The sequence below is a fragment of the Protobothrops mucrosquamatus genome, unplaced genomic scaffold (assembly GCF_001527695.2).
Source record: "Protobothrops mucrosquamatus isolate PMUCROS unplaced genomic scaffold, P.Mucros_1.0 scaffold3336, whole genome shotgun sequence".
NCBI classification, from domain to species: domain Eukaryota; kingdom Metazoa; phylum Chordata; class Lepidosauria; order Squamata; family Viperidae; genus Protobothrops; species Protobothrops mucrosquamatus.
In genome coordinates, this window is record NW_015389326.1 from 72,967 (window position 1) to 90,270 (window position 17,304).

General features: G+C 49.6%; 1 protein-coding gene across 1 annotated transcript; it reads right to left on the reverse strand.

The window, feature by feature from the left end:
* Positions 1-3,961: 3,961 nt before the first annotated feature.
* TYMP (thymidine phosphorylase) lies at positions 3,962-13,804 on the reverse strand. The gene is made up of 10 exons (XM_015826852.2): positions 13,705-13,804; positions 11,226-11,375; positions 9,868-10,070; positions 9,471-9,569; positions 8,400-8,529; positions 7,161-7,279; positions 6,752-6,914; positions 5,076-5,306; positions 4,783-4,923; positions 3,962-4,221 (listed from the first exon to the last, which is right to left on the reverse strand). Exons 1-10 carry the CDS (start codon positions 13,802-13,804, stop codon positions 3,962-3,964), a joined length of 1,596 nt encoding a protein of 531 aa, XP_015682338.1.
* Positions 13,805-17,304: the final 3,500 nt, after the last annotated feature.

Here is a 17,304-nt window from a genome sequence, read left to right on the forward strand (position 1 = left end):
ATCTATCTATCTATCTATCTCAACCTACCTTTCTAATATCTACTGTGTCTGTCTGTCTCTATTCCATTTCTCTCTCTCTCTCTCTCTCATCTCTGTCTGTCTGTCTGTCTGTCTGTCTATCTATCTATCTATCTATCTATCTATCTATCTATCTATCTATCTATCTATCTATCTATCTATCATCTATCTATTCCATCTATCTCTCTCTACCTACCTACTTATGTTCCTACCTTCCTACCATCACCTGTCTATATGTATTTATCCATTCTATCCCCTCCTCTATCTACCCCCCCCCCCTCTCTCTTTCTATATCTATTTCTCATCTCTCAAGGAAAGACTGGGCTGCCATTTGCCTGGGATAGCATACGTTTTCCTGCTCGCACAGGGGGTTGGACTAGAAGACCTCCAAGGTCCCTTCCAACTCTGTTATTCTTTTATAGAAGTAAAGTCTCTGGTTTTGTCTCAATATACACTTTAAGAGTCTTCCGTATCAAGAGGTGAACCCTGCTCCAACACTTCTTTACGTGAAAGGGTGGACGTTGCTGAGGTGCACGGTGACCCCTGTCCTTGGGCGTCCAGAATTTGGGGTGGTTTCCTCCGGACAGCCCCGAGTTCCCACCTTCCTGGACTGTGGCCAGAATCCGACCGGCTTCTTATTCCTAGGAATTCCTGCTCCGAGAGTCCCACAAATGGGTCATCCTGGTTAACCACAGCTACGTCCCGCAGAGGACCTGGATCGGTTTGTTCTTCAACCTGTCTCGGGGGACCTGGCACTGGGCAGACGGAGGCCTCCTGCACCTCCGGATGTGAGTGTCCCCTCTCCCCCCCCCAGGGCTGCGTGGTCAAGAGGTGGAGCTCATCGGAGGGGTCCTTTCTTTAAACTTTAAAACAGGGGTGGGCAACCTTGGCTCTTTTATGACTCGTGGACTTCAACTCCCAGAATTCCTGAGCCAGCCACACTGAGGGGAAAGGGAGAGTTTCCAAGCTGAGTCAGGCTGGCTGAGGAATTCTGGGAGTTGAAGTCCACGAGTCATGAGGGGGCCATAGTTCCCCCCTGCTAGCTCAGGAATTCTGGGAGTTGAAGTCCACGAGTCACGAGGGGGCCATAGTTCCCCCATGCTGGCTCAGGAATTCTGGGAGTTGAAGTCCACGAGTCACGAGGGGGCCATAGTTCCCCCATGCTGGCTCAGGAATTCTGGGAGTTGAAGTCCACGAGTCACGAGGGGGCCATAGTTCCCCCCTGCTGGCTCAGGAATTCTGGGAGTTGAAGTCCACCAGTCATAAAAGATCCAAGGTTGCCTACCCCTGCCCTAATATCAAACAAAGGCATGAAATGGGAACGACAAAACATTTAAACTATTTTGTTCTGTTTATTTTAAATAATTAAATTGAAAGGTTAAATTCTCCTGCAGCGAGTTGTCCCGTGGCAACTTCGCCATGTCGAGCTTCCAACTTTATTATTATTATTACTATTATGATTAAAGGGTTATAAGTCAAGGGCTCACTGTACTGGGGCGCTGCGCTTTGGATCAGTAACTCTGTTATTTTTTTAATCCCCCGGCAGGCCTGTACAGCTAACGAAGCCTTTCGTCTCCAGAGAAAGTTGCGTGGCGATTAGCAAGGGAAAGGCCTTCACCAGACCCTGCGCCGAGAAGATTAGCTGCCTGTGCAAGCAAGTCGTGCCTTGAAACCATCAACGCAAACCCCAAAATGTCCTTTTTTTCCTCTTATGCTATGGCGGCTCGCTCCTGGAGTGGCCCCGGGTGCCCTCAGGAAACGAAAACGCCCAACGACGCCTCTTGTTCTTCCAAGAAATCAGGTGCCCGTATCAAGGGCTTGCCATCCCTTCGATCTTCGCTAATTTAGGCTGACGCTTTATATCTCCCGAATGCTGATTTTCGCGGCTTTCTCTTGCAACCTTTAGGAAATTTAAAGCGTTTCACGGTGACCGCTGGTGTTTATTTACCTTTTTCAGGGACTTCTAGGTTTTGGGTTTTTTTTAGCCTTGCCGTTCCAGTTTTGCTCAATGTTAGTGCATTGACAGGATTGATAAATTTCAAAGTACTGTATATAAATATATCTCTCTATATATATGAATAATTTTGTTACATGTTGAATTAGTTAGCATCAGTTAACTGGCTTTGGGTTGGCAGGGATTAAAAGTGCCCAGTGGATAATCTACGCCAGTGGTTCTCAACCTTTTTAATGCCGCGAGCCCAACCGGTCGTAAGTCGAGGACTAAATTGGTCGTAAGTCGAGGACTAAACCAGTCGTAAGTCGAGGACTAAACCGGTCGTAAGTCGAGGACTACCCAACCGGTTGTAAGTCGAGGACTTTCCCTGCCTGGGAGCGCCGTGCATGCGTGGTTCCGCCCCCTGCGCCGGCCGAGGCGTAGCTGGCAAGCGGCAGAGACGGAGCAGGCCGACCACCAGCTGGCCCAGCCCAAGGGAGGTAAGGCACCCGCTGAAAAAGGGGAAAAAAATGGCGGACAAAAAAAATGGCGGACAAAAAAATGGCGGACAGCCTTGCTTGGCGACCCCCATGAAATGGTCGATTGACCCCAAATGGGGTCCCGACCCACAGGTTGAGAACCACTGATCTACGCAGTCATAATCATAATTTCTGGAGGCAAAACCCCTGCCGGGCCTTAAAACCTTTGGGGCAAAAAGGAGCCAAGAATCCATGGATGGATGGATGTAAACATGATTGCATGAGGATCGTATTCCAGTATTTGAGGGGCTGCCACAAAGAAGAGGAGGGGGTCAACCTCATCTCCAAAGCCCCAGAGGGCAGGACAAAAAAAAAATGGCTGGAAACTAATCAAGGACAGAAGCAACCTGGCATGAAGGAGAAACTTCCTAACAGGACAATTAACCAGTGGAACGGCTTGCCACCAGAAGTTGTGGGTGCTCCATCACTGGAGGCTTTTAAGAAGAGACCGGACAGGCACTTGTCTGGAATGGTATACAGGGTCTCCTGCTTGAGCAGGGGGCTGGACTAGAAGACCTCCAAGGTCCCTTCCAGCTCCATTCTACTCTAAATTCTAAAGAGCACATAAAGTTGTGTCGGTCAACTGGCAAGCTCTAGCCTCACACAACTGCGCCATTTTGATGCCCGCCCGCTTACGCGATCGGACGAGATAAATCACAAGCACGGTAGGATTTATTGACAAAAATTGGTTCTGGTTTCGGAGGACGACTTACAGGTTCGGACCTTCAACCTGACGGCTGAGGATGTGAGCATCAAGTTGAAATTGTCCCTCAATGACCACATAAGTCAGGGGTAGTTAACCTTGGCTCTTTTATGACTCGTGGATTTCAACTCCCAGAATTCCTGAGCCAGCCATGCTGAGGGGAAAGGGAGAGTTTCCAAGCTGAGCCAGGCAGGCTCAGGAATTCTGGGAGTTGAAGTCCACAAGTCATGAGGGGACCATAGTTCCCCCCTGCTGGCTCAGGAATTCTGGGAGATGAAGTCCACGACTCATGAGGGGACCATAGTTCCCCCCTGCTGGCTCAGGAATTCTGGGAGTTGAAGTCCACGAGACATGAGGGGGCCCTAGTTCCCCCATTCTGGCTCAGGAATTCTGGGAGTTGAAGTCCACCAGTCATGAGGAGACCATACTTCCCCCCTGCTGGCTCAGGAATTCTGGGAGTTGAAGTCCACGAGACATGAGGGGGCCCTAGTTCCCCCATTCTGGGTCAGGAATTCTGGGAGTTGAAGTCCACCAGTCATGAGGGGGCCATAGTTCCCCCATGCTGGCTCAGGAATTCTGGGAGTTGAAGTCCACCAGTCATAAAAGAGCCAAGGTTGCCTACCCCTGACATAAGTCGACCTTCTCCAAGCTGGGAGCTCCCCAGTCTGGGCCACCAGGTCCACCCCTACCTTCTGGAGGGGACCATGGAAGCCCTTTGCAGGCTCTGTCTTGCAGACCCCGCCTCCTCCCGTCCTCCTGAGAAGGGTCTTAATCTAAGGGTGGGGCCTTGGGTGGGACCCCAGGTCCTTCGGCCGCCCGGTCCAGGCCCTGCTCCTTCTCAGAGGCCCCTTGGCTCTCTGCCCGAGATCCAGGCGTGGCTGACTCTTCCGTAGAAAAAAGGACTTTTGCCACCTTTGAGGCGGGGGTGAAGGGCTCCAGGTCCCCCAGGATCAGGGCTTTCTGCAAGGTTTCTCGGTGGGTGTTGCTCAGCCTGGGGGTGTCGTAATGGATTCGAATCCACGGAGTTCCTGGAAGGAAAAGGGGGAGAGAGAGAGAGAGCGATAAATCCCATTCCCTTCTAGCACTGATGGCGTTCCCTAGTTGGGTCGTGAAATGTCTGCAGGAAAATTCAGAGAGCACCAAGGGCCCCAGAGGAGTCGTCCTCCTCCTCCTCCTCCTCTCCACAAACCCCATTCTCTTCTAGCACTGATGGTGTTCCCTAGTTGGGTCGTGAAATGTCTGTAAGAAAATTCAGAGAGCACCAAGGACCCCACAGGAGTCATTGTCCTCCTCCTCCTCTTCCTCCCCTCCCCTCCTCTCCACAAACCCCATTCCCTTCTAGCACTGATGCTGTTCCTTAGTTGGGTCATGAAAAGTCTGGAAGAAAACAACTAAGAGAGCACCAGGGACCCCACATCTTCTTCTTCTTCTTCCTCCTTCTCCTCCTCCTCCTCCAGGTTGGGAGAGAATGCTGCCTCTGCAGCTATGTGGGTCCCCTTTTCAGGGGGGCTCAGCCTTTTGCCTTGGTCGAAGGTTCCCCTGGCGTTGGCCCAGCACTTTCTTCGGCTCCAGGCAGCCCTGGCCGTTACCTTTGCTCACTCGCTTCCCGGTAGAGACCAGCAGCTCCGCGCCCACCCGGGGGTTGATGCGCTGCCCCTCCTGGGTCCGGCCGGCTCCCAAGTCATGCAGCACCTGTGCGATGGGCATAGCCTGGATCTGCTGCACGGTCCCTGCAGGAGGAGAAGACGGGCAGACCGGAGGCTCCCTCCACTCTGGGGAGGGGGAAGGGAAGGGAGGGGAAGGGAAGGGAGGGGAAGGGAAGGGAGGAGAAGGGAAGGGAAGGGGGGGGGAGGAGAGAGATGGCAGCCACCCCATCCCGTACCATCTTGCAGAGCCCGCAGCTCCTCCTGGTTGCCGGCCAGCTTCAACACCTGCAACCGCTGCGCCTCCGTCCCTTCGCACAGCAGGCGGGAGGCCTCGGCCTGCACCCCTTGGGCCCGCAGCATGGCCTGGAAAGCGTCCCGGGCAGAGCCGTTGTCCAAGGCTTGACCGATCTGGGCGGCCCCCGCCGGCACGGAGGCAGCTCGCCCGCTCTGCCACAGCAGGATGCCGCCTGTAGCGAGAGAGGGAGGCCCGGTTGAGCGAGCCCAGAGGGAGCGTTTAAAAATGGGGGGGGGAAGCTCAGGGCTGTTGGCCGAGCAGGGCCCGGGGGAGATTCCGAGGGCTAAAAGGGGCCCTCGAGGTCATTTAGCCCAACCCCCTTTTCCAGGTAGGAATGCCTATTCACGTATCCTTCAGCTTCTGGGGTTTTTTTTTCACCCTCTTGAAAAAGTAAATATGCCATAGGCCTTGATTTGATGTGTGTTGGTTGGGCAAAGGATGAAATCCGTCTTAAGTCTATTCCCCTATCTTGATCTTCTCGTTTCTGCAGCAAAGGGCTGCAGAGGCATCTACAGAGGTAGGGATTGGGGGAGGGGGGGTCATAGGGACCATGACGTCACCGCACAAATGTCCCCTTATCAGCTTATCACCTCCTGGTGGCTTGTGTGGGAGAGATGCAAGTTGTAGAGTTTGAACAATTGGTGGATTCACAACCCCAAGCAGGAGGAGGAGGAGGAGGAGGAGGAGGAGGAGAAGGATGATAAAGGAATGAGAAGGAGAAGAAGAGAGAAAGAGAGAGAAAGAAAAAGGGGAAAAGATGATAGCACTGATAGATGAGGAGGAGGAGATGGAGGAGATGGAGAAGGGGAAGATGGAGGAGGAGGAGAAGGAATGAAGGGGAGGATAAAGGAAGGAAAAGGAGAAGAGAGCGAAAGAGAAAAGAAAGATGATAGACGGAGATGGTGGAGGAGGAGGAGAAGGAATGAAGGGGAGGATAAAGGAATGAGAAGGAGAAGGAGAAGAAGGAGGAGGAGGAGGAGGAGGAGAAGAAGAAGAAGAAGAAGAAGAAGAAGAAGAAGAAGAAGAAGAAGGAGAGAAAGAAAGAAAGAAAGAAAGAAAGAAAGAAAGAAAGAAAGAAAGAAAGAAAGAAAGAAAGAAAGAAAAAGGGAAAAGGATAGTAATGGTGATGGAGGAGGAGGAGGAGGAGCTGAAACCTGCTTTCCTACACATCTGGCAGGCACCACATTGGGGAAAGTTGGTGTACAGTTTTCCACACAGTTCATTCCATCCTGGATGGAATCTGCTTTGCTGATTGGCTCAATTTACATAATACAAGGTCCTTTTCTTGACATCCACCTTCACCGTGTAGAGAGTAAGGAAGGTGACCTTGACAGAGATAGGCCAGTTCTGTTACCAAGCAGAAAAACATGGCTTAAGTCGGAGGTGGTCAGATAGACCCCTCCCTAACTCACGTGGGTGTAAGTAGGGGAAGGGGGACGTCACAATCCCACTTGCAAGAGGTTGTTCGTTCCTCCGTCTCCGTCGAGGTAGACTTAGCTTTCTTACGAAGTTGACTCGTGGTCTGGTCTACCTGGCGGGGCTGATCCAAGGACGTTCCTAACCCACCTTGTGTATATGCTTGAGGAGCACCCTCAAGGTGTCCTCCCTGAGACACACCTAGTGTGGTCACCAGCTCACGGAGGTCCTCGGGGCCACCTCCTTCCAGGCACTGCAAGGCTTCCAGGACTTCCAAGGAATTGCCCACCCGGCAACCGATGGGCTCATCCATCCTGCTCAGAATTGCCGCTGTTTTCGTCCCGAGATGGTTTCCGACGGACACCTGGGAAAGATGGAGAGAAAGCACGAGAAAGGTGACATTTCTCCACCCACAGTTGGTGGGAAGGCCCAGATCTCTATGGAAGCTTCTGCAAGAAGGTAAGTGAGGTAGTCCTGTTGGGTTGTACATCTTCTCAACCAGGGCTTCCCCAACCTTGGCAACTTTTAAGACCTGTGGACTTCAACCGCCATCCCCACCACCCGCCTGTCCACCCTCCAAAGAAGCTGAACGGGGCCGCTTCGGTCTCACCAGGCTTTGCGCGAGTTCCTCAGCACCCTCCAGAGTGTGGTACAAGGCAGCGCTGCCAAATTTGACGTCCAGCACCAGAGCGGAGAGCTTCTCCACCATCTTCTTACTCAGGATGGAACCTAAGAGCCCAGGAAGGAGCCACTGAGTCCATGGTGCACAGCTCTTCCCCTGTACATCATAGAAACGTAGGAAATTTCTTCTGCACAGAAAGCAGAAGAAGACCTAGTGGCCCACACCCAACCTCTCCTTTGAGTTTGTTTGTTTTCTTCTTAATTGGTTTTCTTGTATTAACATTTTTTATATTTTATTTTTATTTCATTTTTTAAATTGGCAGATGATAAACATGTGCAGAGACATCACCCTGCCAACAAAAGTGCGTAGAGTCAAGGCCATGGTTTTCCCAGCTGCAACGTATGGCTGTGAAAGTTGGACCCTAAGAAAGGCTGAGCGCCAAAGAATGGAGGCCTTTGAACTTTGGTGCTGGAGAAGACTCCTGCGAGTCCCCTGGACTGCAAGGCGATCCAACCAGTCAGTCCTAGAGGAGATCAACCCCGACTGACTGCTCTTTAGAAGGCCAGATCCTGAAGTTGAAACTCAAGTGCTTTGGCCACCTAACAAGAAGGAAGAACTCACTGGAGAAGAGCCTAATGCTGGGAAAGATTGAGGCCAATAGAAGAAAGGGACAACAGAGAAGGAGGTGGCTGGATGGAGTCATTGAAGCAGGAGGCCTGAGCTTAAATGGACTCCAGAAGATGGTAGAGGACAGGAAGGCCTGGAGGAACGTGGTCCATGGGGTCGCGATGGGTCGGACATGACTTCGCAACTAACAACAACAACAAAACATATGTTTATCCCAAGAAGGTGTTAAACTCATTCCCTAATGACTGACCCACCATGTCCCCTGGACGTTGGTTCCAAGCTTCCACGCCTCTTTCTCTGAAGTCCTGGATTTGTGACCGCAATCAGACCAACTATCTTCGTTGCTAAGAAGCTTCTAAGAAGCTTCTTCAGTTCTAACGGAAGAACTTAAGAACCTCTCCAGAACTGAAGAAGCTTCTTGGATAAGACGCGAAATGTTTTCAAGGAAAAAAGCCCAAGAAAGTCCAGTTGCCTTTTGGAAAAAGAACGCCTTTGGGACAACCACAGAGCCCCACAAACCGACAAGCCCAAAATTGAACGACTGAAAAACCCTGCAGGACTTCAGCATCTGCCAGGACCGTCCAGAGTCAGAGGACCTACTTATTATGAGGGGCAGGCTGTCCACCGTGGCTGTGACGTCTCTCAGGGCGTAGAGGACCTTGTCCGCTGGGACCAGATACTGGCTTTGTTCCACGATGCAGCAACCGGCTTTTTCCAGGATCTCTCTCATCTGCGGGAGAACAAAGCCTATCGTTTGGGGTCCAAGAAGTAGGATTCTGGTCTGGTTCTTCCTTCACTGTCCAGGCAAGCCTTGAGTTGGGAGAACCTCAGCCCGCGTTCTACATCACCTTAAACCACAAACACACCAGTTCCCTTTGGATCTAATTGAAGGGAACTGACAGAAGGGAAACCTTTGAAGCTCAGGGGTTGAACTGTGGGGTCCCTGCTGCTGAGCTGGGTGGTTTTCCTGCAGACGTTTCCTGACCCAACTAGGGAACATCATCAGTGCTAGAAGGGAGTGGAAAGGAGAAGGAGAAGGAGAAGGAAAAAGAGAAGAAGACGAAGGAAGGAAGGAAAGAAGGAAGGAAGGAAGGAAGGAAGGAAGGAAGGAAGGAAGGAAGGAAGGAAGGAAGGAAGGAAGGAAGGAAGGAAGGAAGGAAGGAAAAGAACTGTGGGGTCCTTGGTGCTCTCTGAGCTCGGTTGTTTCCTTGCAGATGTTTCATGACCCAACTAGGGAACATCATCAGTGCAAGAAGGGAGTGGGATTTGTGGAGAGGAGGAGGAGGAGGAGGAGGAGGAGGAGGAGGACGACGACGACTGTGGAGTTCTTGGCACTCTCTGAGCTGGGTGGTTTTCTTGCAGACGTTTCATTACCCAACTAGGTAACATCATCAGTGCTAGAAGGGATGGGATTTGAGGAGGAGGAGGATAGTGGAGTCCTTGTTGCTCTCTGAGCTTGGTGGTTTTCTTGCAGACATTTCATGAGCCAGCTGGGTAACATCACTGCTATAGGCTTGTGCTAAAAGGCTTCTAAGCACTGATGATGTTACCTAGCTGGGTCATGCGACGTCTGCAAGAAAGCAACCAAGCTCAGAGACCACCAAGTATGACACAATACCGGATCTGCTGGCTGGGAAATTATCAATCAGCATAGCGCATCGGTCTTCTCACCTGCTCCGGGCTCTGGGAAACGCAGAAGCCTGGCACAGATTCCAGCTTGTCCAGGGTGCCCCCGGTATGGCCCAGGCCCCGGCCACTGATCATGGGCACCTGCTCAGGGGAAAGAGGCACCGAGGGTTAGGAGGCCAAAAGGCCTCCAGGATTGGCTCGTAGGAAGGAGAAGGAGCACCGCGCATCGTTCCTGGGCAGAGGAAGCCCTCCCACCCAAGTGGGTGATCCAGTTGCTGTTCTTCATTTTGTGGATTGGAGAAGCCCAAAGAGGGAAGTTTGCCTGGATTTGCAGAGGATCCGGGCCACATTCAGACATTAAGGAAACCAGGATTCACGACCATCTGGCATCAAAGCCAGATGTGAGCCAGGAAGGTGGCAGCTGGCCATCGTGACGCACCTTGCAGCCACAGGCCGCCAACGCCGGCGCCAGGGGCAGGCTGACTTTGTCCCCCACGCCCCCCGTGGAGTGCTTGTCCACCAGCAGCCCTCGCCATTGTGCCGGCCACTCCAGGGTGGTCCCCGAAGCCGCGATTTCCCGGGTCAGCACCAGGGTCTCGCAGGGATCCATGCCTCGCAAGCGGATGGCCATCAGCATAGCCCCTGGAAGAAGAGGGGAGAGGGGTTGGGTGGGAGGGGTCCCAGATGGAAAAAGGGTTTAATTATTTGTTTTAAAACCATTTAACTCTTTTGATTTAAAAAAAGTATTTAATGACTTCATTTTAAGAACGTTTTAATTTAAAGAAAAATAACTATTAAAAAAAAGGGGAAGCTGTCATTTGCAAACCATGGTTCTATGGGGTCCAAAGGGGTTGAGTGCAGTGTGAGCTACAGGAGAGCCCCCGGTCCCTACTTGTCCACATGCCAGCCTACACACACACCCCACAATTCCCTCCCACCACCTCTGCCAGTGTCAAGGTATTGATTTAACAGCTAACCAGCTTATGTAATGTAAGAGGTAAGATGTAATGATGGGAATGACTCAGCAGGGTCTGTGTCTCTTTAAGAGCCTCTGTATAAAAGGAAGGCTCTGCTGACGTGTTCTTTTTCTCTTCCATTTCCTGCTGTAACTGTGGTTTGTTGGATCCTGCTGTATTAGCACGTGTACGTATATTGTTCCTGGTACATGATATTGTAGATCAGTGACGGCAAACCTTTTAGAGACCGAGCGCCCAAACCGCAACCCAAAACCCACTTATTTATTGCAAAGTGCCAGGGCCGCATCAGCATTGTGGTGCCCTCAGGTGGGGGGCAGGGAAGCGCCTCTGAGTGCCGCCTCTGGCATGCAAAAACCGGGGCCACAAAAATGGACCACCATGCTGCAAGCCATAAAAACGGCTGTCGCTGTACCGCAAGGTGCAGATACAAGGCGCTGCACCACACAAGAATGGGGCAGGGCTAGTGAGTATCACACAGGCACTAGCCCTGCCCCATTTGCAGTACATGCGTGCTCGTGGCCCCATGTGTGCATGGACGCATGTAAAATGCTAGTCGGCCGTTTCACCTCCTTTGTGCTGGGTGGAGCTCCTGCTCCGGGTGGCGGTGGCGGCCTGATGGACCTGCTGCTGGTGGCGGTGGTGCGCGTGCCAACAGAGAGGGCTCTGAGTGCTGCCTCTGGCACACGTGCCATAGGTTCGCCACCACTGTTGTAGATAGTGTAAGATAAAGCACCATTTAATACAAACCACTGTTTACTGTGTTTACTCCTGGGTTATCTCAGCGCAATAAGACTGTGCACGCTCCGACAGGCAGGCTCACCGGTTTGCCCCTCCCGCGATCTGCCACTGCCCAGAGTTTGCACGAAGTAGCGGATTTCCCCCGGTTGCAGCGCCTGACCATCTCGTTTCTTCCGAATAATTTCCGGGATGCTAATTAGGCCGCCTTCCTCGGAGTCCTTGGGGCCGGGCCCTGCGAAAGCAAAACAGGGGCCACGGTTGAGACGGGGAGGGGACAACAATATAGCAAGAAGAGGGCACTCCCTTCCTTGTCCCCCCCCTTCTAAAAAGTGTCACAACCCCGCGCACTTAGCAGAGGGGAAACTTGGTAAGGCCACACTTGGAATACGGCGTACAGTTTTGGTCACCACGATGTAAAAAAGATGCTGAGACTCTAGAAAGAGTACAGAGAAGAGCAACAAAGATGATCAGAGGGCTGGAGGCTAAAACATATAAGGAACGGTTGCTGGAATTGGGTATGTCTAGCTTAATGAAGAGAAGGACGAGGGGGGACATGATAGCAGTGTTCCAATATCTCAGGGGCTGCCCCAAAGAAGAGGGAGTCAAGCTATTCTCCAAAGCGCCTGAAGGCAGGACAAGAAGCAACAGATGGAAACTCATCAAGGAGAGAAGCAACCTAGAACTAAGGAGAAACTTCCTGACAGCGAGAACAATTAACCAGTGGAACAACCTGCCTCCAGAAGCGGTGAATGCTCCAACACTGGAGGTTTTGAAGAAGAGACTGGACAGCCATTTGTCCGAAATGGTTTGGGGTTTCCTGCCTGAGCAGGGGTTTGGACTCGATGACCTCCAAGGTCCCTTCCAACTTTATTATTATTATTATTACACTCTGCACATGGGCAGAGCAGCTGTGGCCAAGCAACGCCACAGGATCTTATTGCGTCTCCCCCTCCCGTGTGCCTCCTCTTGGGTTGATCTGGCTCCTGATTATGCAAATGGCCCCATTGCCCCCACCCATGGGGGGGTCATTGCTTTGTTAATTATGCATCCCACTTTGAAAATTGGTGTGGGGGGGAAATTACCTGGACGTGCGGGGTCTCTTGGGGAAGACATTAGCTGCGGAAGGAACCACAGTGCAATCTGTCCCTTTCTTAGCCACAGGAGTTCTGGTCCCAAATGTGTCCGTGCGCTGAGCGCTGCTTGGATGTTGAGGTCCTCAAATTTTGAATCTCACCTTTCTACTCTAAATATTCAGCAATTTGCCAGCGAGGTTGTAAATTGACCGGAAGGTTTTTGAGCTCCTGTTGGGAACGTCAGAAAGTTTTAGGTTTTTAGAAAAAGAGGCTTAATAAAATGTTAAATATAACTAAACAGAAGAACAGACTCTCCCGAAGTTGGTTTGCTGCCCATATTTGAGTCAAACATTTAATACTACGGATTGCACAATCTTTCTGTGGCATTGATGAGTCATTTGCTGAGATGGACAGCTATGAAATCAAAAGCAAACAAGCAAGCAAGCAAGAAAGAAAGATAGAGACAGAAAGGAAAAAGAAAGATAGAAAAAAGAAAGAGAAAGAAAGAACAAAAGAAAAAGAAAGAGAAGAGAAGAAAGAAGAAAAAAGAGAAAGAAAGAAAGAAAGAAAGAAAGAAAGAAAGAAAGAAAGAAAGAGAAAAAACAAAGGAAAGAAAGAGAGAAAGTTTTTCCTCGTTCTGAAGCAGCTAGCCTCTTTCTATTTGTGAGAACAATTAAACAGTGGAACAACTTGCCACTAGAAGTTGTGGGCGCTCCATCACTGGACGCTGTTTAAGAAGAGACTGGACAGCTACCTGTACAAAATGGTACAGGATCTTCTGCTCAAGCAGAGGGGTTGACTAGAAGACCTCCAAAGTCCCCCCAACTCTGTTTTTCTCTATTTGTGTCCCATCCCTCCAGGAGGGGAGAGGCGGCTGACCGCTGGGCAGCTGCAGGAATGAGGAAGGGGCCGGAAACTCGTCTAATCAAGAAGGAGAGAGACTGGGGAAGAGGGGAGAGGACCACCGAGGGCTGCCAACCAGGTGGAAGAAAGGGAGCCAGCTCAGAAAGAAAAGGAGTGAGTAAGTGAGACCTCAAGACAGGGCCTGCCCAGCACCTGCCTGGACCCCTGAGATTAGGGTGGCCACACCTGGAGAACTCACCTCTGAGCACCGAGGTCCTCCCTTGGCGGATGGGCCAACAGGCGCCTGTCCGGAAGTCCCACTAGAGAGTCCTGTTCCAGGGACAGGGGGAGTGGGGGGCCGGCCTTGGCAGAGGCTGGGGAAGGACTTGAACCCTCTCTGCGATCCGGGGGTCAAGGCGAAGCAGGATCCCGGCACAAGAGAGAGAGAGAGAGAGAGAGAGAGAGAGAGAGAGGAGCAGAGGGCAGAGACCGGCTACAGTGTCAGCTTGGAGCAGAGGAGAACAGAGGCCGAGGTGGCGTCCTCGGTGTTTCTCCAAGCCGAGCAGGAGCAGAACCAGATGTGGCTTGTAAGTTTTTGCTGCTCTGGCAGCCCAGCTGTTTCCTTGCCAACTGCCGCTCCCTGACAGCCAGAGCGGGACGTGGCTTGGGGAATTTTGGCAATGACTGGAAATGTCGCAACGCGGTTCCTGTTGCTCGTTTCGTTGCATCGGTTAATCTTTGACATGTCGGGTGTTCAAACATGTACTGGGATTATATTATTATTATTATTATTATTATTATTATTATTATTATTATTATTATTATTATTATTATTATTATTATTATTCATTAGACGTGAACCTCAGTCAACTGAACATTCTAATAATAATAATAATAATAATAATAATAATAATAATAATAATAATAATAATAACAACAACAACGATATCTATAATACCATCAAACATCCACATCTGCCTATCCCAGGTCCTTGGGAAGGACTCGCTAGGTAGACAAAATGCCAAATCCAGTCTGAACATCTGGCTGACTGTGCAATGATCAGTAATAATAATAATAATAATAATAATAATAATAATAATAATAATAATAATAATAATAATAATAATAATAATAATAATAATAATAGTAATAGGAACTGCTTTCATCCTGCGACGAGATCTGTAATACCATCAAACATCCACATCTGCCTATCCCAGGTCCTGGGTAAGGACTCGATAGGTAGACAAAATGCCAAATCCAGTCTGAACATCTGGCTGACTGGGCGATGATCTATAATAATAATAATAATAATAATAAAGAACATGGTTTTTTTACTCATTGCTGTCCTGCTACGATCTCAGTGGTTTACAGTGTTTGGAAGCTGTTGATACCATGGTTTCTTTCTGGCTTGGGCTAATAAACTTTTATTTTTTTATATATATAAAAAAAAGGCAAAAGTCCTTATTTTTAATCCCCCGAGTGATGCAGCGTGATCCCCAATCGGCCTCCTACGCGGAGGCTCTGCCACTCGGTCCTACCTCGCAGGGTGAGTGGGGCAGCCCCCGTTCGGTTCCCCCCAAGTGGGTTAGAGGGGGTGGAGAGGCTGTGCCTTGAGATGCCAGTTTAAATGCCCTTAAACCCCACCTGCCCTTTGCCCCCCAGGCCTTTCAAGAGTGGGGGGGGGGGAAAGGGCAGTGGACCAGCCAGGCCACCAACTGGACACTGACCTTAACCCTCACCGGGTTTCCCCTTGTCCTTAAGTGACTGGCTTTTGTGCGGCTGCCAACCGTTGTTGATCAATCACTCACACAACGGTTTACACAAAGCACACAGCTTCAAACAGGGCAACGCCTGTTTCTGTTTCGCCTCGCTTGCCCAGACCAGCAAAACTTTTCTTGAATTGTGGTTGACTTTTTGTGGGGGGGAAGCAAGTCTAGGCAGAGGCTGTCCTTGACAAACACCACCCACCACCCAACTTTATGGCAGTCTTTAAATCAGGGTTTCTCAAGATGAGTAGATGCCCACCCCCCAAAAAAAAAGACACCCCCCCGGAAAGACTCTGAAGGGAGGACTCACCGCGGACAAACAGCCCGGGAAGATGACAAAATCTGCAGAGATGGAAAAATTGATTTTTACTAAGGGAAGGGCAATGACTCACGTACTGGTCAGGGGAAGCCCCGGTGGACCTTATTTTTTCCCCCCTTTCCTTTTCTTTCCTTTGCTGGAACAAGAAAACAAAGGAACACGTGACTTACGGGTTTGAGGATTAGAAAGGGCGGAATAGAAAGCGAAAGAAGAAAAGAAAGTGATGTTGTAACCTTAGACAGGGTAAACTATTAATGTACTTGGAGCTGCTGTTAAGGAGAGCAGAAGTCATTTCTTTATATCCTTCTTTCCTTTCTTTCTTTCTTTCTTTCTTTCTTCCTTTCTTCCTTCTTTCTCTTTCTTTCCTTTTCCTTTTTTTCTTTCTCATTATTTATTTCTTCCCTTCCTTCCTTCCCTTTCCCCTCCTTCCCCCTTCCTTCCTTCCTTCTTTCTTTCTTTCTTTCTTTCTTTCTTTCTTTCTTTCTTTCTTTCTTTCTCCTTTTCCTCTTTATTTTTTCCTTCTCATTATTTCTTTTCTTCCTTCCCTTTCCCCTTCCTTCCTTCTTTCTTTCTCTTTCTTTCTCCTTTTCCTCTTTCTTTCTCATTATTTCTTCCTTTCCTTCCTTCCTTCCCTTCCCCCTTCTTTCCCCTCCTTCCCCCATCCTTCCTTCCTTCTCTTTTTCTTTCTTTTTCTTTCTTTCTTTCTTTCTCATTATTTCTTTCCTTCCTTCCTTTCCTTCCCTTTCCCCTCCTTCCCCCTTCCTTCTTTCTTTCTTTCTCCTTTTCCTCTTTATTTTTTCCTTCTCATTATTTCTTTCTTTCTTTTCTTCCTTCCCTTCCCTTTCCCTTTCTTTCTTTTTCCTTTTCCTCTTTATTTTTTCTTTCTCATTATTTCTTTCCTTCCTTCCTTCCTTCCTTCCTTCCTTCCTTCCTTCCTTCCTTCCTTCCTTCCTTCCTTCCTTCCTTCCTTCCTTCCTTCCTTCCTTCTTTCTTTCTTTCCTCTTTCTCCTTTTCCTTTCTTTCTCATTCTTTCTTTCCTTCCTTCCTTTCCTTCCCTTTCCACTCCTTCCCCCTTCCTTCCCTTCCTTCCTTTTTCTCTTTCTTTCTTTCTTTTTCTTTCTTTCTTTCTCTCCTTTTCCTCTTTTTCTTTCTTGTTATTTATTTCTTCCCTTACTTTTTGTATTTCAAAATTTGTGTTTTTATTCTATTCTTTCCTGCCAGCGCACCCTTGACCCACGTGTAGGCTCAACTGCAGTTGTAAATTGAAGATTGCCTGGATGATAACCTTATACTGAACGTAGGGTGAGCCTGCATAGTTTCCTAATCTGGGATTACTGTGAAGGGCTGAACAGTCTGGGCTGTGGCAACACCCGTGCACAATTTTAGCAGAAGAAATGGTGCAAGAATGTGGAGCAATTTTGCAAATCCACAACACAATCTCTACCCCCACACACACCCCTCCGTCAACCCTGCTAGGGTCTCTTTCCAGGGTTCCCAGATCTTTTGGGCCCAAGGTAAAGATGTACAACTGGACATTTGTATCTTATTTTATTTATTTATTTTTTACTTTCATTTAATTTCATTCATTTAATATTTATATTTATTTGATTTATTTTGACACGTATGTGGGGCCACTCCAGGCGGCTTAAGACAATGAAAAGGAAGAAATGAAAAGTGTGTAAGCAGAACAGAAGTAAAATAACTGAGCCCTAACAGAAGCAATGAAAAGGAATAGGACGGTAATAATAATACATCAATAGGGCGACCAGAAAAGATGGATGGGTGGAGAGCAGAGAACGAGGAGGTGGGGAGGTGGGCTCTGCCATCAGTTCAGCAGCCCCCCCCTCCAGCATGGAGCTCCCCCATTGGGACCTGAGGGCAACCCACAGTCAGGTCTTCAGGCTCCTATGGAAGGAGGGTGGGGGCAGAGGTTATCCTAGAGCAGGGGTCTCCAAACTTGGCCACTTTTAAGACTTGTGGACTTCAACTCCCAGAATTCCTCAGCCAGGCACGCTGGCTGAGGAATTCTGGGAGCTGAAGTCCACAAGCAGGGGTCTTCAAACTTGGCCCTTTTAAGACTTGTGGACTTCAACTCCCAGAATTCCTCAACCGGGAGGGGGGGTGTCCAAACTTGGCCACTTTTAAGACTTGTGGACTTCA

What these genes read in the sequence shown, in the direction of transcription:
- TYMP (XM_015826852.2), bottom strand. Translation starts at nt 13,804, where the DNA reads ATGTCAAAGATTAACCGATGCAACGAAACGAGCAACAGGAACCGCGTT. An exon ending in TGGCGGCCTGTGGCTGCAAG is followed by an intron (nt 9,570 to 9,867) that starts GTGCGTCACGAT and finishes TCCCCTGAGCAG; the next exon opens with GTGCCCATGATCAGTGGCCG. An exon ending in CAGCCTGCCCCTCATAATAA is followed by an intron (nt 7,280 to 8,399) that starts GTAGGTCCTCTG and finishes CTGGGCTCTTAG; the next exon opens with GTTCCATCCTGAGTAAGAAG.